General features: G+C 38.0%; 2 protein-coding genes across 4 annotated transcripts; both read left to right on the forward strand.

Annotated features, from left to right (window-relative positions):
* The first annotated feature begins 1,877 nt into the window (after positions 1–1,877).
* LOC115679653 (uncharacterized) lies at positions 1,878–14,187 on the forward strand. Of its 2 annotated transcripts, none has more exons than XM_056307311.1 (16): positions 1,878–2,203; positions 2,358–2,491; positions 2,760–2,817; positions 3,225–3,440; positions 4,434–4,709; positions 4,864–4,998; positions 5,081–5,206; positions 6,341–6,385; positions 6,482–6,589; positions 7,297–7,439; positions 7,527–7,650; positions 9,362–9,436; positions 9,938–10,297; positions 10,433–10,525; positions 12,104–12,260; positions 13,627–14,187. In XM_056307311.1, exons 1-16 carry the CDS (start codon positions 1,964–1,966, stop codon positions 13,848–13,850), a joined length of 2,514 nt encoding a protein of 837 aa, XP_056163286.1. In that variant the 5' UTR covers positions 1,878–1,963; the 3' UTR covers positions 13,851–14,187. The 2 variants fall into 2 exon arrangements, with proteins under 2 accessions (XP_056163286.1, XP_056163287.1); XM_056307312.1 differs by having other exon boundaries at positions 13,630–14,187.
* Positions 14,188–15,482: 1,295 nt separating this feature from the next.
* On the forward strand, positions 15,483–23,343 carry LOC115679659 (uncharacterized). 2 transcript variants are annotated; one of them, XM_056307350.1, is made up of 8 exons: positions 15,483–15,701; positions 16,350–16,418; positions 16,982–17,110; positions 19,041–19,129; positions 19,245–19,320; positions 20,107–20,292; positions 21,402–21,530; positions 22,740–23,343. In XM_056307350.1, the coding sequence occupies exons 1-8, from the start codon at positions 15,627–15,629 to the stop codon at positions 22,902–22,904; spliced, it is 918 nt and encodes a 305-aa protein (XP_056163325.1). In that variant the 5' UTR covers positions 15,483–15,626; the 3' UTR covers positions 22,905–23,343. The 2 variants fall into 2 exon arrangements, with proteins under 2 accessions (XP_056163325.1, XP_030459172.1); XM_030603312.2 differs by having other exon boundaries at positions 15,484–15,701; positions 19,053–19,129.
* The last annotated feature ends 936 nt before the right edge of the window (positions 23,344–24,279 follow it).

The following is a 24,279-nucleotide window of genomic DNA, read 5'->3' on the forward strand; positions in this document are numbered from 1 at the left end:
TTTCATTACTTCTCTCCGTAAGTTCTTAAATTTGGTCATGGTTCAAGCATTGGTGGTATACGTAAAAAAAAAAAAAAACTCTCTTTTGTGGTCTGTCTCTATCACTTATTGTCTAGACCACGTTGCACTTATCAGTTTTTCAACCGTTAACCGGATTTTGATACCTTGGCTCCCGCATTGAACTTTACGCCTATCAGAACATGGGGATTCGAACAATTGATGGGCAATAGGGCCACCTCATTGCATAAGGGCTCGAACTTAAGAGTTGAGTTCATAATCACCTCTTCGGTCCTCTCAATCATCGGTGGCGGTAGCTTGGTAATTAAGATCGGCGTAGAAGTAGGGGAAACCACAAGGGCGAGAAGGGGTAAATCCTCGCTGATTGCATTTTTGGTTCGCGTAAACAACTTAGTGAGAAGGGGGGGAAGATTCGAGCCATGAATTTGGAGGCTAGTAGGGGATGGCGAATCGGCGATAACGGTGACAATTAGGACCAAGCAGAGATTACTTTTGAGCTTGGTGAGTTTTTGGGCGAGGGTTTCAGCTCTTGGATTTGAATCTTTAATGGGTTTTTTTCTTGTTTTCGTGATTGATCAATCGAAAAGTTTGATGCGAAATGAGATAATTCAAATTTGACATGAGATGGAAAATGACTAGTTGGGTGAAGAGGAGGTTTATGCAAATCTAGGCTTCAACAGAGATTATTAACTTGAGATGGATGTTTTAGAAAGAGAGCACAAAGAGAACAAATGAGAAGAAGGAAAGTGGCCTTACCAGAAAAGAGAAAGAAGAGAAGCAGTTGAAGAATGCTAAGAAAAAAGCGAGACCCACAAATATTAATATTGTCAAAACGTTATAAGATGGAGTGTTTTAACCATAGTAGGAGTTAAAAAAGTGTAACTCGTTGTAAATTATGCCTTTAAAACATTGGGTCATTGAGTTTTCACTCTCCGTCGAATTGCCTTCAATTGTTTCCATTGTCGTCGCAATAGATTCATAACGTTTTGCCTGTTTCAAATATTTATCTCATTTACTCATTCTTACTAATTTTTTTTGAAAATATTTTTTTTAATAAACCGAAGTTAAGAATCGTGGTTCGTAACATTTTGATGAAAAATGTCTGTCTTTATCTTTGTTTATGTTGTAATTTTGAAATTTACTATTCAAATGATCGATATTCACTTATTCTCAATATAGAAAGACAAAGAGAAAATTAGATATTATTAATGAAAATTTGATATTATCAAGTAAATATTTAACAAACTCTCCTACTTTCATTCGGCATATATCCCTATCTTAGAAATTCATATACTTATTTTCCCAATAAAGTTATCCACGTCACGGTTGAAGGAATAGTCACGAGGGAAAATTTTCTCCATCCACCCTTGCATTTCTTATTCGCGGTTTTAGAGAATGGAAAAATGACACAAAATAATAAGGTGGATAGGATGGTTTTGCATAGAAATAATTATTTAAATTCTAAATTCAAATTTATGTTAAAAATGGAATATTCGAATCTTAAAAAGATAAGCAAGCTTATATATCTCATGTTTCAATAAATAAATTAAATCTGTAATTAATGTTGAACCATGCAAAATGTGAGTGAATGGTCGTAAATTGATTATATACGAAGAGAAAAGAAACTTTTGAAAGATATTAGATTTATATTTTAACTAAGTAAATATAATCTTAAACATGCGTGAATGGGTTATTATTTGATAAAGAAAAAAAATGGCTAATTTTAACTTATTTTTTTTGGTCGAACCTAATTTTAACTTTTATTAATATATATTTAAACAACAGAATAATAGCGAAATATCAAAAACTGAGATAAACAAAACAGTAAATTTTACTTCGATTATATAGATTCCGATGCACCGTTTCTCAGTTGGTCGCCAGCAGTAGCGAGGAGGTGGTGTTCTCTGATTCAAAAGCGAAGAAGAAGAAGAAGAAGAAGAAGAAGATGATGGTCGGAGAAGTAGAGGAGACAGAAATAGCCGACGAAGCCCAAGATTCAGCCACCATCATGCCTTCACCACCCAACGAACCCATGGATGTCCCCGCCGATTCTCCTCCTTCTGACTCCGATTCCGATTCCGATTCCGACTCCGACTCCGACTCCGAGGCTCAGGACAAGCTCCAGATTGAAGCCCTAGAGTCGGAGCTCTACAACAATCCTTCCAACTACGACGCACACCTTCAAGTAACCCTCCTCTTCTCCCACACACGTACCTACATCTACACTAGTGTGGCTCACTGTGTGTTTTGACTGTTTGACGATCGCTCCGGTCATTCGCTTCTGATTTTGTCGACGCTGAAGCAATCGGTTTTGGCCTTTCTTTTCCTTCTCTTTTCAGTACATAAGGCTCGTGAGGAAGATGGGCGATCTTAACAAGCTGAGACAGGCTAGGGATTCTATGAGTGCTCTTTTTCCTCTGACCCCTGCCATGTGGCAGGAATGGGCTCGAGATGAAGCTTCTCTTATGGTCGGGTACGTCCATCTTCCCCTCTCTTTTTTGAATGTCAGCTTCTCTCATGGTCGTGTACCTGTATTCTCTTGTCTCAACGGTTTTTTCATTGCCATGTTTAACTTGAATATTAACTTGCTTCGGTCTGCCTGTTCGTATGTCAGTAGCCGAGCCTTTGCTTATGTGTGGTTCCTTGTCCCAAATGACATCCTGCCTTAATTATGGTTCCCAATGGTCATCACTCCTCAGTTTGGGCTTTTCACTCTCCCTTACTTCCCTTTTATTTTGCAGGGTTGATGGCTATGCTGTGATTGAGAAGCTTTATGATCGCGGGGTGTCTGACTATCTGGTGGGCTCTAATTCTTGCTACTGTTCTTGTTATCCTTTCCCTCCCGTTTCACAAAATCGTGGATGAGAAATTAATAGCTGGTTGAACCTAGGGTTACCTTCATTCTTATTGTATGCACTATTTATATCTATTGCATGCGAGATACTGCACTTTTTCTTTATTAGGTGAAGCAGCAGGAAAAGTTCCTTAATGGAGTAATGAGAGATTCATTGAATTTTTCAATGCACTGTAGTTTTCTATGCAATATAGGAATTACTCGAATTTTAAGTGCCTGTTACAATGTCAGTAACTTAGTACACTGCATTTAACTGTTGGAAAAAGTTGGAATGTTTACTGTCCATGTATAACTTACACGCACAGTATTGCCTTGTGACTGAGCAACTAACATTTGTTCTTTCATGTTTCAGTCTGTTCCTCTTTGGTATGACTACATAAACTTTGTGCAAGAAAATGATCCTTCAGTGCGTGAATGCTCGGTTGTTGGTGTCTCAAAAGCTAGAAATTTGTTTGAGCGTGCTCTTACTGGAGCTGGGCTTCATGTAACTGAAGGCAATAAAATCTGGGAGCCATACAGGGAATTCGAGCAAGCTATATATCAAACCATCGATGCATCTGATGCTGCGGTGAGAATACCGTGCCCTTTCTTGGCCCATGGCTTCGATGGTTTTACTTCTGGTCCTCTTGTTCACGAACTGAATCTTTAGGTCTATTTGAGAAAAGAAGAGTGTTAAGGCGTCTCTTTACGGGGAGGGGATCCCTTCTCTCTTTTCAAATGTATATGAGCAGCATATTTACCTAGATCATGATACAGGAATGCTATAAATTGGGCTGTGCTACTTGTTATGACAGTGCTATATTACGGATAGAGCAGTTGGTTCCTGAGGTGGGCTCACTGTATGCTCCAAAGTGTTACTTTAGGTCATTGACTATGTCATACAAGAAATTTCCTGCTTTGAGTTATGAGAAGTAATTTCTTGTGTCCAGGTCTCTTCATATTTCTGGAAAACTCCAAATTAGGTTGTAGAATGTACAAGAGCTTATTCACAATCTAGGTGTGTGAAATCTTTAGGGTTTCTGCGGGTAGCTAATTTATTGAGTTACCTTGGTGTTGTGTCTCCAATTAGGGGCGGATGGATATGCATGAAAAGGTGTACTTCCAAGATGGCCACATTATTTATAGTTTTCGAAGCTGCAATTAGCAAGCAATTTGGTGTCTTAAAAGCTGTCCCAACAGTTTTCCAGGTTGCTTTGTAATTCCTGTGCAGAAAACTAAACCATTAGGATATTCTTGAAATCTACTTTTATGTTGCTTCTCATGGTACTGAATGAGGGAATTGCATCGATGTAGTGTTATCCAGTTCTCATAAACGTGTTCCAAGTATTTCAATTGGTTGATTGTTGGGCGAATAGCAAATAACAAACTGTAGAATGATATGCACAAGTTTGCACCTTGCATGCCTGACAAATGGAACTCTGAATTCTCTTGTTAAATGACTTAACCTGCCATGGCGTCTTTAAGTTCTCATGATGTACTTGAGATAAATTTGTGGAGTTGGTTGTTGCGCAAATCAACATGTTAGGGAATGGTGCTTACTATTTTATTCCCTGTACTGCAGGCAAAAGATAAGCAGGTTCAGCGAATTAGGAATATTTTCCACCGCCAATTGTCTATTCCTCTTGTCGACGTGGAGAGTACTCTTCGAGTTTACAAGGCTTGGGAGGCAGAACAAGGGACTTCACAAGATGTTGAATCCTATGATGTCAGCAAGAGCTTTCCTCATGTTGCCTCTGCATACGAGAAGGCTCTCGATATGTATAATGCTCGTGTAAATTTTGAACAGCAGATATCAAGGCAGGATTTGTCTGATACTGAAAGACTTCAACAATATATGGTATACAGCTTATTCGCTAATTTTCTCCTGGGCCCATCAGAAGCAGAAGTTGGAAACTTCCTTTTTTATTTTCCTGATATTTGACTGTCTAGTAGCTGGAAAGAAGCAGTTTGCATGGATTATGTCTTACAATGATATGTTTGATTTGTTCCAGATTTACTTGAAATATGAGCACTCTGTGGGAGATCCAGCACGTATACAAGTTCTTTATGAACGTGCTATCACTGACTTTCCTATATCAAATGATCTTTGGCTCGATTACACTCGCTACATGGACAAAACATTGAAGGTTCTGCTTCACGAACCTGTTGTTGATTGTTTTTGGGGCAGCTTTCGGAGGGTAAATTGTTACATTCATGGTTCATTTTTAGGCAGGTGATGTAGTGAAGGACGTCCACTCAAGGGCCACAAAGAATTGTCCTTGGCTTGTTGAGCTGTGGGTCAGATATTTACTTTGCTTGGAACGTGGTCGCTCTTCTGAGAGTGAGATTTGCTCGGTATGTTTTTGCTCTTACTATAGAATTAGTCTTTCTTCTTTTATCTGGTGACTGATTTGAATGAGGTGCTCTTAATTTGCTTGGACCCTTTTGTTTTGGCTTTTCTAAAGCATAAACATACATATCGACTTGCCCCAATACTTAAATTATATAAAGTAGAATAATACGAAGAATAAATATGATTATTATGTTGGTGTTTCTATATTTTGAAATGTTTTAGGTGTTTTTGTTAATTAAGAATCATATTTGAGAGCCGCTTTGACAAAATAAAAAAGTTGAAAGTAAAAGTCACGCCAAACAGACATATCCTTGTGTTGTTCTCTAAACTTTGCAGTTTTGATGACGGTTATGCTAATCAGCAAATTGAGAAACTGCCTTTAGCTCTAAACTAAAATGGCTCCGCCTATTAATCTGCTTAAATGATTGACAGTTTGGAAGGAATCTTTTGTGTGTAATAACTTGATTCTAGAAGCCGCTAATATGATGAAATTGTTTTCTTTTTACACCGCCATGTTTGCCCTTATAGACACTACCAGTTAATGCATGGATAGGAAGGTGAACTTTCGCATATGCACTGCATTTGTTGTTGAGTGTGTGCAACCTTGAGTTTGCGTGCGGTCAGGCTTGTGCACAAGTTGTGCCTGTGTGTGGGTAAACTGGTCCATGGTGTGTGCTTATATTGTGTATAACTTGGAGGTGATTCTAACTTTGATTCCATGTATTAAAGTAGATAAATATGGTATGTTTTAGTCCACCTTAGAGAAATATTTTGGAATTTCTTTTTTATCCTCGGTATTATTGAAATTTAATCCCATGGTTTTGTTCCTATTCCGTTTCCATAATATCCTCTTTATTGAGATTGGCTGAGTATCTCGTCTTTTATTCGACTTTTCTTACTAATGCTGTTGCCAGAATGATGTTATCTTGTTTTGCCAGACTATGTAAGAAGTTCTCTAAGATTGTATTGTTTGATAACTTTTGTTATGTGTATATTTCGAGAAATTCTTCATGAATAGAGTTTTCAACATTTGAAGAAGCACTTTTGAAATTAAAAAAAAAAAAAAAACACATGATTCAATTGAGTGGTTATGCTTACTTCCACTTATCACTAAAAGTATTTTTGTTTACTTTCAGGTTTTTGAGAAGTCATTGCATTGTACCTTTTCGACCTTTGAAGAGGTACTGATTCTAAACTACATTTGTACTTCTTGGTGTTTTATGTTTGCCATATATATATAGAAGTTTCATATCAACATCATTTTTTTTTTATTTCAGTACCTGGACTTATTCCTCACTCGTGTAGATGGCTTAAGGCGAAGAACTTCCTTTGCCGGGGAACTAGAGGTTTCCTCGGATTATCAACATATAAGGGAAACCTTTCAGGTGACTGCAAAATTATGAGTTTAGACTATATTGTTTGAGTCATAGGCCTTAGGCATGATATATTGCGTTGGTAGTAGAAGCTCCTCTCTGCCTAATTGTTTTCCTCAAGAGATCCCGTTAACACTCTTCAACTGAGAAAGCGATACAAAAGTCCCCCAAGTATCGAAAATTTTGACTGATTATGGATTAAATAGCATTGTTTGAGATAAATTTGATTTACATGCTAAGCTAGCTTGAAATTGGATCAGTTAGATTCTCCGCACTCTTGATTTATCAGGCCTTGCTTACTAGACGTATTCTCTAACTTAGCTAATTTTATAAAAATAGCGTCGTGGCTGTAAACTTCGTTTCATTTTTAAAATCTTACCTCTCTCTACCTAAGGACTTAATTTTGGGCATAGTGGCACTTTGGCAGTTGCATCTTAGGGAATATTTGATGGAGAATAAATGGTCTAGTACTCCTAGACGGTTTAATGGTTAGAGAGGTGTTTCTTTTTAGCAGCCTTTAATTCTTGAATATAACACAGAGAGGCAATGAGTAAGCAATCCTTGATAATGCAACCTCTATGGACTGTAACTATTCTTTCCTTTAATTTCAAGTATCCTTGTTTGGTTTACCCCTGTTTCCATGTTCCTATTTTGACCGGTCTTTACTTGGTACATGTGTAGCTTATTAACACAAGCACGTATTATTTATCTTCTCCTAGCGTGCTTCAGATTATTTAGCACCTCACCTGAAGAATACAGATGGTTTACTACGTCTGTATGCTTATTGGGCTCGACTGGAATCAAAGTTGGCTAAAGATATAGTCTCTGCCCGAGGAGTTTGGGAGAGCTTGTTGAAGATCAGGTTCCACCTCATCACTTCTGCCGTGCATGAAGCATTCAGTACATGGTACTTTTGCTTGTTTTTTGTCTAACATGGCTATTAATGCAGTGGTTCAATGTTGGAAGCTTGGCAAAGTTATATAGCAATGGAGATTGAGCTGGGACATATGCGTGAGGCGAGATCAATCTATAAGAGATGCTACAGCAAAAGATTTCCCGGATCCGGATCCGAGGTAATCTCATCTTTATCATTTGATTAAGCCATCTTTTGTTTTGTAAGTAATTTTGTCCTTGTAGATATTTGTTGTTAATCTTCTTTCTGTTGATATCACTCTGTACATTTACTCCATTTACTTTTCGGGATATTTGGAGTTAGGAATTTACGGAGTTTATTATGGTTGAATTCTTTTTTGTGAATCATACAACCACGTATGAAGTTAACAATTGAAAATTAAAATGTTTGGTTTGATATGATATATGGGAAAAATGGCACCACTGAATAAGGATTTTAGAAGTATCCATAATTTGACTAGATTGTTAGAAGATATTGCTTGTACAAGGTTTTTTCATGGTGTTACATCTAGAAAGAAGATCCGTTACACCGTTTCAAAGCAATTCAAATCATAGGTACTCTTGCTGCTAGTCACTTTTACATGAATTGGCGGTTGCTGACGCATTCGATTTTGGAATGCCATTGATGGATAAACAGAGTCAACCATGTTCTGCATTATATATCCTCTTTATAATTATCTGACATTCAATATAAAGTGTTGTGAAATGTCAAGACCATTAAGAGGAAAGATTTCTGCAAAGGGTCATATGACAAAGAATTAGATTCATTCTTATATTAGCTCCTGATCACTTCTAACAATTCATAATATCTCTTAAAACTACATGGTGAATTATCGCTTTGCCATTAAAGGTTTATTTCAAGTGAGGCATCCTTCAGCTTTCTCACTGGTGCTCACATGGGCCTGTCTGATTGTTATTCTTTATTGCACTGCCTCTGTATGTTTGTTTTTCTTTTTCTTTACTTTTTCTTATGTCACATATCTTTATTATATGGACTCTGATGGCAATCAAAGTGCATTTTCCGGACTTGGAAGTTGCTGCCCTGCACTCCCATATTACATGGTCTTTTGCTTCTAAGCTACCCAATTGATTGTTGCTGATAATCTAGTGGCTGGATTTTGAGCATTTACTTAAAAAACAGACAAATGGGCAACACTAGCATTTAGTCTAGGAAATGTTATTTTTATCTTGGAAAGAAATTGATGTCTGGTGATGCCTTGGAGAAGCACTCGGAGATTTGATGATGTCATTTTCTTTCCACCAGCATTTGCTCACTTCCTCTAGTGTGTAATAGTGCTGGTTGTGGGGACTGCTTCTTTGGGAAAGAAATGAGGAATTTGTGCCTAGTCTACTCACTCCATCACTTCTTCAGCTGCTCAGTAGTCAGTATAGTAGTTTCAAAATTCAGATGCATAATCGGAAGCTTAAAATGCTAAATATATTCTATTGTCTTTCTTGCCGCATCGCTTCGCCAAAATTTCTTATTCTGTCCTGACGAGTCAGGGGGAAGCCGATGTTCTTGGCCTTGGCATGTTTCAAGTGGAGTTCTGTTGTTGTCAATTTGACCAGGGATAAACCCTATCCTTGTTCTGGAAAATTACAGTTTTAACAGGAAATGAAGGAATTTCCTGATGTTTTCGAGGTTGATAAATATATTGGGAGAGTGAGAAACTAGAAGGAAAACATAGTTTGATTAGTTCGATAGTATAATTATTTGCATTGCCTTTTACTTATTCTTGTTTCTTTATTAGAATTCATTAAGCATTGTACATGTAAGTATTTCATCATCTCTCCAGAGTTTCTGTTTGCTTGCCATGTACTACAACTTGAATTAGATGATATCTCCACTTTCTAAAACACAGAACTGTTTAGGAGGTGTGCCATTCGTGGTTACGCTTTGAGAGGGAATATGGTACTCTAGAAGACTTGGACCATGCCTTACAAAAGGTATGTCTGTCTTCCAACTTTTATCCTTGTCAGGAGATAAAATGAAGACAAGTTTGGCTTTGTTTCTCTGTGTGTTTGATGCAGATCTTGACTGTCAACTATCTTTTTTTTCTGAGAATCCATTGTAGTCCTTATAGAATGTTGACTAGGATTGGAAACTGCATGATGTGACCTTTAATTGCATTGCAGGCTAATGTGCTTGAGAAGACTTTGATAACTGAACTGATAGGCTTAAATAGAATAAGGTTGATGATGGTATTCTACCCAATGGCAGTAGGCATCATCCTAAGACTTTTCTTTCTGTGTTCATTTTCCCTGATAAGTGGTTTGCTTCTTCACAAGAAACTATTGATGATGTCTATTACGAACCGATTTATGTAGACTGTGAACTTTCTTTTATATATGTTCTAATTATGGGGTAATTTTAGAGCTTAATGCATTGAGTTAGCTGATCTATGAAACAATTCTAATCTTTGGATGATTGGCTTGGTTTTCTTTAAGGTAATGCCTCGTTTGGAGGAGCTTAAGTTATTTACGTCGCAGCAAGAGTCAAGAACAGCAGACCAGAAGGATAACAATATCAGGAAAAATGATCGTGAGAAGAGAAAGTCTGGAGCAGACATAACTGACGAAGAGTCTCCAGCAAAACGGCGAAAAGACGCTTCACAGATAACAAAAAAATCATATCTGAAGGATAAAGGTCAAGCGCAGAATGCATTTGAGTCAAGAAAAATTGGGGACGAAAAGACAAAGAATGGAGATGGCATGGACCAACAAGAGATGAAGGGCTCCGCTCCTGATACTAAATCTAAAGCATATACTGACCAATGCACTGCATTTATATCGAATCTTGACCTTAAGGCAAGTATATGTCATGTCTACTCCTTTCCAAGGGACTTAGTATAAAAGACAAACTATGATGTATATAATTGCCTTTTCTCACCTTTTCTCATAAACTTTACCTGACATGAACTTTTCATTTTTTTATCGTTACAGGCAAATAATCACCACATTCGCGAATTCTTCAGTGATGTTGGTGGTGTGGGTGAAATTCGAATTCTACATGATAAATTCACTGGGAAATCCAGGGTCTCTCTCTCTCTCTCTCTCACACACATGCGCGTGCGCCACCCACCCACATGCATATACTCATTGCACACTTCCCCCTTCCCCAAACACACACAGACAACACGAAAGATAAAATGGGAGAAAACGGGAAAATTTCCATCCATGGTCACTGATATATAGTAGTATTTGTATCTAGGCCATTGAGTATTAATTCAATCGCCTAATGTACTAAACTTCCAATCCTTTGCTATTGATACACTTTGACACTTTTATCGGAATTGGCAAATTTTCTGGCAAAATGCTGACATGGGGCCCACATTGCAATGACGTAGCATCCAGAAAAGTGGCCACATGTTGGTCATGCCAACAATTCGCCAGAAAATTGGTTGGGTTTTGGTCAAAGTGCATCAATTTAAAAAATGTAAAAGTCTAGTGCAATGAGTGATTAAAATCAAAATTCAGTTTCCTGATTGCAAAATCCATAAAATGTTTAGTAACCGCAAATGGAGTATATTTGAAAAAACACATCTATTGATGCAATAGAATTGGAGGTGGTTGGTTAAGCTACCAAAATGATCTTTTAGTTGAATTACTTGCGACATGCGAGTCAAGGCTTCAGTAATTGCAAATGATTCTCAGCAGCTGCTGCCACGTATGTCTCTTCTCTATCTGAATTGTTCATAGTGATCTCATATAATTTATGACCCAAATTCAGTTTTAATGATGGTTTATCAATTAGCTGTCAGTTTTTCATATTTAACTATGAACTGATGCTTTTCCTTCGTATAGTTCAGAGGGAAATAGCCTTTCTATTTCTTTTTTTTGGGAAACAAAAAATAGCCTTTCTATTATATGGTAGGATTGATGGTGGAATTTGCTTAGATGCATTCCACATGGTGGTATAGGGGAAACCCTGGTTGACTAAATTTTTTTTTAACAGAATCATTTTGTTGTATGGCATTTCTTCATGTGAATATTACATCCTGCGATAGAATAAGTTTGATATCTCCAACTGCCACAAAACAGGATATATCCCACATAACAGAAGGAAACTTCCTCCTGCAACTTTCCGGTTTATTTGGATGGAAAGAAAATCAAAAGCATTTGAGAGTCTAGACTTTAACTTCTCTTATGAAAATAATATACGATATGGTTACAACATTTGAGTTTATGGGTTGCTGAAAAACCTCTTTTCAACTTAAGTAGTTTGTTAGGCTTTGTAGTTTCTCTTTCTCTATAAGTTTGTTTGGGGATGGTACCCTCTGTACTTTTCTTATAACATTTTATATTTTAATTTCATGAAAACAAAAAATGCAGAAGGAAACTTCCACGTTGGTTTTGACAAGGATTTTGTGAGTTAATTCTTCAATTTTATACAGTCCTATTCGATGATTGCTGTCATTGTTGTATCTACATTTTCAGTCTCTTATGGTAAATTATTTTGCATTGGCCTAGGGGAAACCCTAATTAGTTTTAGTTAAAGATCACTGTAGATCTTGTTATAGTAGAAAAGAAAAATATTTTCCTGGTCTTTTCTTATCGTCTGTATTATCCTGCAACTTTGCATGCTGATGTTCAATATTTTGATCAATTTGCTAGGGACTGGCATATGTTGATTTCATCGATGATGCTCACCTTGCTGCAGCTGTGGCAAAGAATAAGCTTATGCTCTTAGGAAAGAAACTGAGCATTGCACGTTCAGAGCCAAGGAAAAGCAGAAAAGAATCTATGGGTCACAGTGATCATGCGGAAAGTGGTAAGCATTTTCTGGATAATATGTTCTCCATCTTCTGGCATTTGTTACAACCAAAAAGAATATGTTCTCCATCTTCTGGCATTTGTTCCACCATCCTTCAATCTTTGTAGTTATTGGTTATTTGATCTTATTTCTCCAGATATGATTGTTCAGTTCTCTAATTTCTTTGCAGACTTGTTCTTTTGTCGGTTTAAATAACGAACATCACCAAGGTGTTTGAACTCTCAATTTCTGGTCCCTAGCGATCGTTTCCACTGATATAGGGCACTGTTTCTCCTTCCTTGCACTATTTTCAGGATAAGGGAACAGAGGAATTTCAGTTATTTTCTTTGAAAATGAGTTCCCTGAAAACCTTTCTCACATACGAGAAGTTTTCAGCAAAACAAATAGAGCTTTAGAATGCAAATATCTAATGAACAGCGAATTTTTCCTAATATCTTTTCCTTGTCCTTTTCCTAACAATTATTTTACCCTTTGCAATCCGATTATCTAAGGATTGTTTCAGTTGGTGCGAAGAATAGTTTCTTGGGTTCATCATTGCTTATTCTGCTTCTTTATGTTTTCATATCTTGGTTGGTCATGCTTGCAAGAATTCTCTGGTGAGCTCTTGATGAGTATTTTGCAAGAGGGCTCAATGTAATTATTTTGAAAATTCGTGCACAGAGAAGCCAAAATCTTTGTTTCTGACCAAATTTACTATCATCGATTGAGTTTGACAAAGATTGTGTGCCATCTCTTTAAACCGTCTTATCAGCAGTTCAGTCCTTTATATCTTTTTCCTTCACATATTGTGACGGGTCAAGAGGAAATGTACCTATTTTACAATTGGCTCGAGAATGCACTTTCCTGCAATCGGAGTGGCACTCAGGTTAATCGTGCTCTATTTTGATCAATGTGCCAAATTCATGATTCTGTTTTTCAAATGGTTGCAAAATTCACTCTTGTTTTTAGGGTTCCAACATAAGGTTGTTGTTTCTTAGCTTATACACTGTTGATTCTTTTTGTCTAATACCAAGAACCATTATTACATTTGGTCATTGTTGGAAGGAACTTTGTTAGTTTGGTTGATCTGCAGATTTCCTGATGTCACACTATGATAAACAACACGTGTGTTGACATACAAATATCCTTCCTTTAGTTTTTCATTAGTGGTAAACTACCGTAGACAATTTGGTTCTCATTTCAAATTTGTCCTTAAGTGGCTTTCCTTATTGTTGTTTCCTTGTCAAGCTGCTGTGACTTCGGAAGATGGTGCATTGGCTGCTTTGTATTTTTTTGTTTTCATTGGACCGGTTACTTCATTTTCTTTTTGATTTTTTGTGCAATTCATTCAAAGTCCAACTGCATAGAGATCGTTTTGGTACAGTAGGTAGATCGACATCTAGGTGGTCCACGGCACCTCAAAAATCAAACTATTCAACTAGTAAGGGGAGAGGTGAGCAGGTCCAGCTGACAGGGAAGAACACATTTGCAAGACCAAGGAATCTTAAACCCTTAGGTTGGGATGCAAATAAGCCAAGAACCAATGAAGCAGAGGACGAGAAGCCCAAATCCAATGACGAGTTCAGACAAATGTTTCTTAAAAGATGATTCAGTGAGTGCCTTGGTTCAGACAGGTTCAGGACAAGTGTTTCAGCTAATTACCGTGACTGTGATTTTCTTGTTCATATACAATGGATTAAACTACTATTGGAGGATAGCTTTGCTTCAATGCAAAGGATACATGAGCCTCAGAAGAGTGATGAATCTGTTGAGGTTGAGTAGTATATGAGGCTCCAATTTCAAACTGTGATGTAGCTTTACTACTAGGTGGTCACAGGTCTAGAGTTTTTGGGTGACCGAAAAATCACTTTTGAACAGTTTGCTGAACTCTGTAGAGTTTCTCTTTGTAAGTTGGTATGGGGAAGCACCTCCTCGCTTTGGAACATATCTTATATGAAATTTTTGTTTTGCTTATGAAAACAAATCACTCATGAAAAGTTAATGTTGTCCTCACCCAAACGCAATGAAAAAGCTCTTGCAGAAAACCTTGGTTAATGGTGATTTTTGGTTGGTATCTCTAAAAGCTAAATTTTGATGACAAATATCATCTGCAAATTTCCTGTTCATTATACTTGCGGTCATAGTTTGTTAAAATGAGATGTGTCATAAATCGAAATCTTAAATTTATGGATTGAGAATTAAGTCGAATAGTAAGATTTGGTAAAGCACCTAAGCTTAGTATTTTGTATCATTATCATTACGATACTATAAATTACAAAATGTTGAGTAAGATTTAGGGATAACGATATAAAGGGTCACTAAATTATGACCCAACTTTTGTTATATATTTAATTTAATCCTTAAACAATATGAAATGGTTAATATTTTCCTTCCATTAATTCAAGTTCAGGAACAATATTGAAATTTATATATAATCCGGGGACTAAATTGAACATTTACTAAAAGTTCAAGAATCACATTAAAAAATTTAAAAGTTTAGGGATAACATTATACGTTGGGCTAAAGTTCATAAAGCACATTAAACAAATTAAAAGTTCAAGCACATTGGATCAAAATTTAGAGACTATTTGTGTCAGTATCCCTAAGATTTTTGATCTATGAAAACGGTATTTTAGTTGTGATTACGTGTGATGATTTCTACGCATAATTACCAATTGTTTCATTAAAATGCGAATTAATTTCAAATATCACAAATCTTTATATGTCATTTCATTTGATATTGCACCGGAAAGCGCAAAATTTGCTTTCAGTTATTCTGTAACTATCAAAATATAGCATGCATCATATAACGTGACACACCTAACACCATTTGATAGGTAGATGTGTAAGAAATTGAATGGTTGGAATTTATAGAATAAATATTTAATCGTAATTTCACTGGTGAATTGAAATATATTTTACTCGTGATTCGGAATATTACGATTTAAGTAATAGAAACATATTGCTCAGACCTTGAATTAAATCGTGTCATATAACACCAATCGAGCTATCTGCAAAATTTACATTTTGGAAATCCTCATAAATCAAAGCGCGGGATTTGAATATAAGAGATACAAACGGAGTGCCGGCCATCGACAACTGGGACTTGTATTGGGCCGGCCACCCAGGCCCAGTTAGCAATCCAAAGCTATCAGAATGGGCCTCCTCCTCCTCCTTCTTCTATGATGGGCTTATGCATTTCTTCTTCTTCTTCTTCTTCTTCTTCTTCGTCTCCTTGTTTTATCATCTCGTTCTCCGATGGGTTTTCCTCTACATATTCTCCATAGTTCGTCTCATACTCTCATTTGGTAATAAGCTATATATATTCTTCCATATCGATCAATCGATCGGTCTGACAATCTCGAGTTCGCTGAGAACGCAACGATGCAAGGGGAAGAAGAAGTGAGCATCGAGGAGCTCTCCTCCAATCTCTCCACTTACAAAGACCAACTGCGTCAGGTAACTCTCTCTTCCGTTCCGCCATTCCGATCTTTCTCTTCTTTCTTGGTTTTTTCGATTGAGTGATGGCGCGATTCTTTTGTTGCTTCAGTCGGCCGCCAATAGTTGTCCCCGACTGGACAGCAACCTCTCCTATGGTTTCCATCGCCATCCCTCTTCTCTACTTAATGAATTCGCCTTTAGACGGTCCCATTCCTTCTCTCGCCTAGAGACAATTGCCGCTATTCCCCCTCGCCCCCTCGTGCGAATTAGGGTTTCTTTCTTGAATTCCTGCTTTGCCGCCTCTGTCTTTGCTTGCTCTTCTTTTGGCCCCCCCCATCAGAATCTAGGGCTTTTCCTTTACTTTCCTTCTGATGGCCTTAGGCTATGGGTCGAGAGAATCGGATGTTTTGAGGTTGTTTTTGGTTGGAAGGAATGAGGGGTTTATATGGACAATGGCGCCCGTGGGGTTTGACACCCCCATTGACAGGGACTAAACAGTATCGACACTTACGATATTCTTCCGAATTGAAAAATGCGTTGGATTAGAAGCTCATCTGTGAGCAAAAGATAAAAAGTATATATCGATAACGCCTGTGAGCAGTATCATAGCGTGTTTGTTCTTAAAATTCGGTTTCCTATATGACTCCTCTCTGATCTGTTTTACAGGTCAGACAGCTATTGGTTGATGATCCTGGAAATTCAGAATATGCCGATATGCAGAAGGAACTTGAAGAGGTTTAATTTCACATGGATCTCTTTGTTTTGTCTTTTGTGTTATATTCTAGTTTTCTCTGGTCATATTTGTTTAATCGATGCGGACTGTGTTCAAATGTAGCATTGTGTCTATGATCTACATGTGTTCTGATGAAGCTTACATTAGAGGTTATTATTGCTTTCTCGTGGTTTAATCTTTTTTAGTGCTTCAGCAACTTATGTCAATTAACTGATGATGGCTGAGGTGGAGTGTTGCTCGAATCTATTTAATGTGGAGGATGGATTCATGTTAAGAAGCTCATGATCTTTTAGAGCGGGAGCTACACAGTTGGAGAAAACTAGTGAAGCTTCTTCGGAAGTTCTAGAAATTTGGAGTAATAATAATGGCCATTACTTCTATAATCTTTCCTTTGCAGGACCGTTTCGGCTCTGATGGACCACGTGCTACTATTTCTCTCTCTTCCCCCTGATTTCAGATATCCACACTGAGAGTCTAAGTTCGAGTTTTACTTGAATTTGGACTTCATGATCTTAGCAGTTGAGTGATTAGGTTTTTGTTTGAGCTGAATCTTTTTTTTTTGCAGGTTATTGCTTTAACCGAAGAGCTGCTCGCAACTGCTAGGCAAAATGAGATTTCTGTATCAGACATTGGGAGAAGTGCCAGTGAATCCCTTAGTTTTTCCCAGGCAAAGGGTTCCTCAGAAAAGAAAATGGTTCCTTTTCACTTTCGTTTTTATATTTTTTTATTTCATTTGATAATATCTATTACATCTTTTTATGGAGAAATTGTGTGCCAAAAGAACATATGAGTCCAATCTAACAGGTGATCGACTAGTAGACAGGAATCTATGGAAAGCAAACAGAATGAAAACTAAGAGACTTCCCATATTCTTATGGAGACCATGCCCATCACATGGTTTCCTCCTCCTTGAATGACATGCTGGCAACCTTATGCTGTAGTTTAAACTTTTATTGAGACCTTTTGCAAATCTTGTCTGTATAGAGGTGCATTATGTGTTATGATGACATGAATTTAGTAATCTTGAGCTGAAAAGATGGCATGGGGTTCCATGCCAGAGGTGAGGGGATAAGAGTTTCAGCAAGACATAGGGGATTAATGAACAATGGTGATTAGCATTTGATAGTCGAAACTTCCGTGAAAGCATGGCAAAATTTTACATCTTGGTAAAGATTTTGATGCTCTTGGACTAGAGTTTTTGTGAAACTAGGCTGCGAGTCTTATTGGCTTGCATTTGTCTTCTGAGATTACTTAACAAAGGTATTTTTACATGGACGAAATTAGCAATAATATGAGAAAAAAGAAAATGCAAATGTTATATTGGCCATCCTCTTTTTGGGTTATTTGGTGGAAAAGAACATAAATTTGGGGAATGAAGAGAGATATATCTTGAAGAAACAGTTTCTTTGGTCACAAATTAAAGTCCAGGACATCCTGAGGGGAAGACACTTCATTGCTACTGGGTATTAGGGAGGGATGGGGCCCAATAAGTCCTGATTATTTTGCAAATCCAGCAGGCTTTTAAACTAAATACCCAAACTTGGTTCATGTAGGTAGTTGAGAAACCCGGACCCGCCTGTCTCTACCTATTATTGGTTTCTTCAACATAATATTTTTGCTAGATACGCTATCCAACACCAAGTGGATGATTCGACCTCAAATATATTAAGTGATGGTCACAATGTATAATAGTCGAACAGAGTCTAAGTGACAGTCATAACATATAATAATTGGGCATAGAATCGCCCCCTAAGGCACTAGAGCTGACTAAGTCCATCTGAAGGTTACTTAAACCACAGGAAGGAGGAACAACTAAAGTGTAGATCTAGCATTTCTTTGCCCATGTTGGCCAGGATGTCCAGATTATCTGAGAAAAAACACTGCTTGTTAAATTTTAAATTATAAAATCTGCTACCCCAAAACTCTACCCTAAATAGAACAGAAATTTGAAAGTTCTACCACCAAGATCAGTAGCGAAGAGCTTTAACCACAAAACTTTCCTTAAACACCTGCTACCCACCGACATCTGCATAGATAATAAACAAATAAAAACTTCGACAAGATCAGTTGCTATGGTATAGACTCTTGAACCCGTGGTTGTGTTTTTTCAGTCACTTGCTTTCCTGCTGTCACCCACCAGAGCTACCGTCCTTGTGGCATTGCTGCTGCATGAGGGGTGTGCAAGTGCCTCTGTGTGTGTGTGTGGGAGAGAGAGAGAGAGAGACCCACCAGAGCTACCGTCCTTGTGGCATTGCTGCTGCATGAGGGGTGTGCAAGTGCCTCTGTGTGTGTGTGCGCGCGTGTGTGTGTGTGTGAGAGAGAAAGAGAGAGAGAGAGAGAGATGGCTGCTGTGCACGGGCTTGCATTTTTGGGTGAATTTCTCAGTTATTGGGAGGCCTGAAGACTTGCCCTAGGCATGCCTGGGGATACTATAGATAGAAATCTTGTTTATTTGCTTGATATTAATGGATATGGAGATTCTTTGGGCATTATGGGATGCATCCCCTCGTATTCTGAGGGATGGGTCGTCTCCTATCTCAAAGCGGTTTGGTGTGAGATTCTAGCAAAAGTACTGAAATGTAGAAATTGGTGAAGCAGTAGCTAGTCTTATGTCATCTTTTTATCTTTTGGTGCAGCAACCTGTTTCTGACAATCATGAACTCCTTTCTATTGGGTCTAAAGTTCAAGCAGTTTGGAGTGAGGACGGTGAATGGTATGTGGAAATTGAAAGGCACTGCTAGTTTTCTTTTCCCCTTTTGGTGCCCTTGATGATATTATCTTTGACCTTTCTGTACTTTTTTTTCTGGGCTTGATTGTTGAATGTCCAGGTATGATGCAACAATTGAGGCTCACACCCCTAATGGATATTATGTCAGCTATGACGGGTGGGGAAATAAGGAAGAGGTAGTATTTTGTTTTGAGACTCTCATCTATTGGCCTAACATTAATTAGGCTTTAATCTTTTACATCTATGAAAGGCACCATCAGTCTCATGATGGGTTGTTCATCTAGGGTCCTACCCACTCCATTACCAATAGATCGGTTTAGGATGTATCTCAATTTGACAACAAGAACTTGAGGAAGTGTTCTTGTGGTTCGACCTCTGTTTTTTTCCAACTATCTCTATATGCTAGTTGTAATGTACTTGCGTGATTAGTAGGTTGAGGGGTCTATGATACATTTCGCAACTTCACACTATTATTCATGCATGCAGGTCTGCATCCCTGTGGTGACCTATAATGAATTTTTATTTACTTATTAAACAAATTCTTGTTTGTCTTTGTATGTATTGGGAAATTCTATAGACGGGACTCAAATACATGGTTTAGCTACAAAAGGAATCTTTAAGTAGATCTTCTGCTCTTATGTTTTCCATGGGGATGCCTCTAGATTTGGATGACTGATCTGACCATAACATTACGAAGACTTATGTCGCTCTTTTATTATTGTCATTATATGGGTCTGGAGGTGTTCATTACCTAGAGGATGGAATTAATGTTATGATGTCATACGGATTTTGTTAGTGACTTTTAGATGGAGAGAAGTACTTCGAGTTTGTTTTTTAGAGGCGACTCATTTGTACTGCCTAGAGGTCAATTCTCCTGAAATCATTAGTCAAGCATTTATATGGTACCATATTGGAGTTCAACATTATGTCAGTAACTAATTGCCAATATGTCCTGTTCTAAGGTGGACCCTGACAATGTGAGGCCAATTAAAGAAGGTGAGGTCAATGCTATATTGGAAGCTGAGCGGGTTGCTGAAGCAACGAAGCAAGCTATCAAAAGGAAGATTGCACAGGCTGCTACTGTCGATTTCCAGTCAAGAACATTGCCGACAAAGCTCCGAATAGAACCAGATGACCCTGAAGATGTGGTAATTGTCACTTTCATATTTTTTCGAATAAAATTAAGGTGAATGGGTGCAGTTGAATTTGATTATTTTCAGTATTTTTACCACTTGCGAATCTTCATTAGGTATGGGCCTTCATATGATTGATCTTTGGACAAGTCTAGGCGTATGTTTGCAAAAACAGGTTGGATGAAAGACTGTTACTTAAAATCATGAGGCTCTTGGTTTCATCTCTGTGTTTTGCAGTGTTATTTCTGGGCTATAATTTATCAGAGGAATAAATATGGCTGTATTTAGATTTTTTAATGTAGCTTGGTCTCATGAAATTTATATTGATTGGGTATCCCCTTTAGCTAGCAACAAGAAACACCATTTTGTCATAGTCATGATATTCCTGCAATCTATGAGAATCTGTTGTTCAACATGTCTTTAGGGTTAGATTTCACTGACTAGTATGCAGACAAGGTCTCTGGGAAGTATCACCTGGCCATCATTGTCATATACTTTGGTCTGACATGTAATGATCTAGGAGTACTGATATCTCCAAAGTGAGGCTTCAAAAAGTAAGGATCTCTTGCTGAGGCCAATAGAATGTTGGCTAGAGGTGGCCACTACGTTCACCAAACGATATTTTTGTGGTTTTATAGAACTTGAACAGAAAAAAGGTAACTTCTCAAGTAAGTTTTTTGTGTCCCTTTTTGCTCATTATGAAGTTAGATCATCATTATTTTCCATTGCATTTTTTTTCAGTGTTTAAGAGTAAGAAAAAGAAAATTGTTTTGCTTCTATGGAAATCCAAATGGTACTTGGCTTTTGTTCCTCTGTCAATTGCTTCAGAAAGTAGACTTTTTCATCACGGCTTGTCAATGAGAACTCAATGTTTCACGACCCTGAAAATGAGTAAAGTACAATTGTCCTACCCATGACAAGTTATTGAAACTTGTAAAATTTTAATGCACATTGAATATAGCTTAAGGTGTGTCTGAGGGATCCTTTTTGCATTTTTTTAATATTCAGAGAAGATGTGTCTTGGAGATCTATTTATTAGTCATATACCTTTTACTCTTAAACAGAATCTTCACTTGTAAACGTGAAGACATTTTATAATGTGCTTTTTTGTCTCTTACATCCAGAAAGCAGCGAAGCGCAAAAAGATACATTCTTTCAAGTCAAAAATGAGAATGGAACAACTTGAAGTTGCACAGAATAAGCGCCAAAATGATTGGCAGCAGTTCCAATCAACCAAAGGCAGGGCTAAAAAGGTAAACTTGCTATAATCGCACTTGAATATGCTCTTTTATAAAGATGTTGAACTCGGGATTTTTTTGAGGAGCACAATTGAGAAAAAGAAACACTTTGGTATATTGGCACATGATTGTTGATCATTAATATATAACTAGGAAATCTGGCAATAGATAGGCCTTTATCTTTAAGGTTTGCCATTTATAACATCATTCAATGTCTTAATTAATGTCCTCTCTGAGATTTAAGTACTGAAGGCCTTTCATTGTGGTTAGACAGATGTTATAACGAGATTAATAACCATGTATTAGTAGTGCTTCTACACAAGTTTCAATTAAAATGACATGGATTTTGTTAAAAAGTGTATCAGGACACTTGTTAAGTAAGCAAATGGGGAAATATTGCAATTTTTAGTGCACTGACTATCCTCGTGATATGTACAATCAATGTTCTAAAAATGAAATAATTCCTCAATAAGTATGTATGGGGGACTCATTAACGAGATCCACGTTACATACATATGAACTTGAAGGATTAAAAAAGAAGATTACTGAAAAGAAAAAAGGCACACTAAGAGAAAGAAGAGGCTAGGTAAGGAAGAAGTTTTGTCAAAAAAGGTGATGAGGAGATTTTGTGGAGACTTGGCGTTACTTCTGTACTTCTGAATCACTGTTAGAAAACAGCAGCGACGAACATGCCAGGATATTTGCCTTCTTAGGTGGTCAATGACTGGTCAATTTACTAGTTTTGAGGATATTATTGGTAAAATCAATGCTCCGGTCTACATGTTGCCTTGCCCTCAGGCCCTTGAACAAGTTCTTTAATTTGACAGCTAAAGAAGGTTTGAAAAAGATGTTTCATGTATGTAATGCCTCACTAGAAGGTAGTTTACTCTAGCCCTAGCAAGGTGAGATTTTCTTAGATTGGGGATTGTTCTGCTCCATTATATCCAAACCATTTTCCTGCTATGGAATGACAAGTAACAATCTACAGTAGTCGAAGACATTCTTATTGTAGTAACGAGACATGGTTTTCACGCAAGCAAATAAATACCTTGTTTCTGTTCTTTTTGTATAATAATATTCATGCCTCTCTGTGCTATGAGTAACGAGTGCGGCCTGGACATATAAGGATCTACCCTTCTGATGTTTTGGATATGTACTTGTTGAAGTATTTTTTTATCATGGATTTTTGCAAAATTCTTTTGTAATTCCCTTTTACCCTTGCAGATTGGGTTCCTCACTGGGAGGAAACGTGAGAGCATCTTCAAGTCTCCGGATGATCCACATGGTAAGGTTGGTGTCACCGGAAGTGGGAAAGGATTGACAGAGTTTCAGAAGAGGGAAAAGCACTTGCATCTCAAGGGAGCTAATGTTGAGGCCAGCGATGAGTAAATTTGTTCGTAGTCTTATCGCCTTTTGTTAACCAGTAGTCAATGGCAATGCTCCTTGATCGCACACAAGCTTCGTGTATGCATCGGGTAGCTTTTGCATTTTTAGAATGAGTTCCCACCTCATTTCTTCGGTTAGCAGCGCATTCCACCAGCTGTAAAGAAACCACCAACCTATGGGATGCTATGGTACAAGTTGTAGGACTCCATTTGAACAACGAGCAATCTCCATGCAGGCTCAGCTGATCAATATCGCCTACCTTTTTAGACGAGTTGAGTTGCTGCTAAAATCATACTGGAGTAGGATTTATGTTGGGGGTTATAGGATATAAAGGCCTCTGATTCTTTCCGTGATTTGTTCTTTTCTTTGTTATGAATCTTTTGTTTCTGTTTCAGATATGTTGTAATCACCCTCCCTAAATTTAGAAGAATATTTGGACGAAGCAATACCTTAAATAATCTTAGAAGAGCTTTACCTGTCACGGTTTAGTCATCATTAATCTAACGCTGCAAGTATATCGCAGTGGACTAGCATGAACGTTTTCTACCAGCCCAGGTCAGCATTCTATAAAATACCAAACAGGGGCTCACGTCCAATTCATACGACTTGGGGCATTAAAACAGAGCGACATTGGCCGAAAGCTCCCCACGGAGCGCAATGAAGACCCAATTTGTGACGCGGTAATTTTCACACCGGCCTAAATTAAGAAGCAATGGCCCCAATATGGACCCAAAACTTAGCCTGATGATAGCTCATTCATGGTCCAATTTATACAGTAAGGGTGGGAAAATAACCAAAACAGTCCTAAACTTATTGTAATTGTGTCAATTCAGTTCTAAACTTTTTTGTTTTTACCTATTCAGTTCTAAACTTTTTACATTTGTGTCAATTCAGTCCATTTGATTAGTTTTTAGCTGGCCGACACTGATGTGGCAATATAGGATGGCAAGGGCTGGGCAAGGCTTGACCTCGCCTGTGACAACCTCACCCTCACCAGCGCCGATGAGGGCGAGCCTCATCACTGGTCGGTGAGGGACCTTGCCGACCCTAGCCACTGGCTGAATTGGGCCCGTTCTGTCATAAGGACTGACCTGGGCCAACGTATGACCCAATAAGAGCCCAAGGCGAGGCTTGTAATAATTACCATGGGCCCAAGTTGGGCCCATAAGGTCTTGCAAGGCCCAACCCCCAGGTCCAATATTGGACCCAGGCCTAGGCCCGAAAGGCAAACTGGGGCCCTTCTTCGGGCCCAACAAGGCCCATACATAAGCCAACAAGGACCCGACTTGCGCCCAATCGTGCCCAGGGCCGATAAAACCCAAAGCAAGAACAAAAACGACAACCATGGGTCAACCTCGGGCCCAATAAGGCATAACAG

The sequence above is a fragment of the Syzygium oleosum genome, unplaced genomic scaffold (assembly GCF_021117445.2).
Source record: "Syzygium oleosum isolate NSW1041296 unplaced genomic scaffold, Sole_v2.1 Sole_v2.52, whole genome shotgun sequence".
Taxonomy (NCBI): domain Eukaryota; kingdom Viridiplantae; phylum Streptophyta; class Magnoliopsida; order Myrtales; family Myrtaceae; genus Syzygium; species Syzygium oleosum.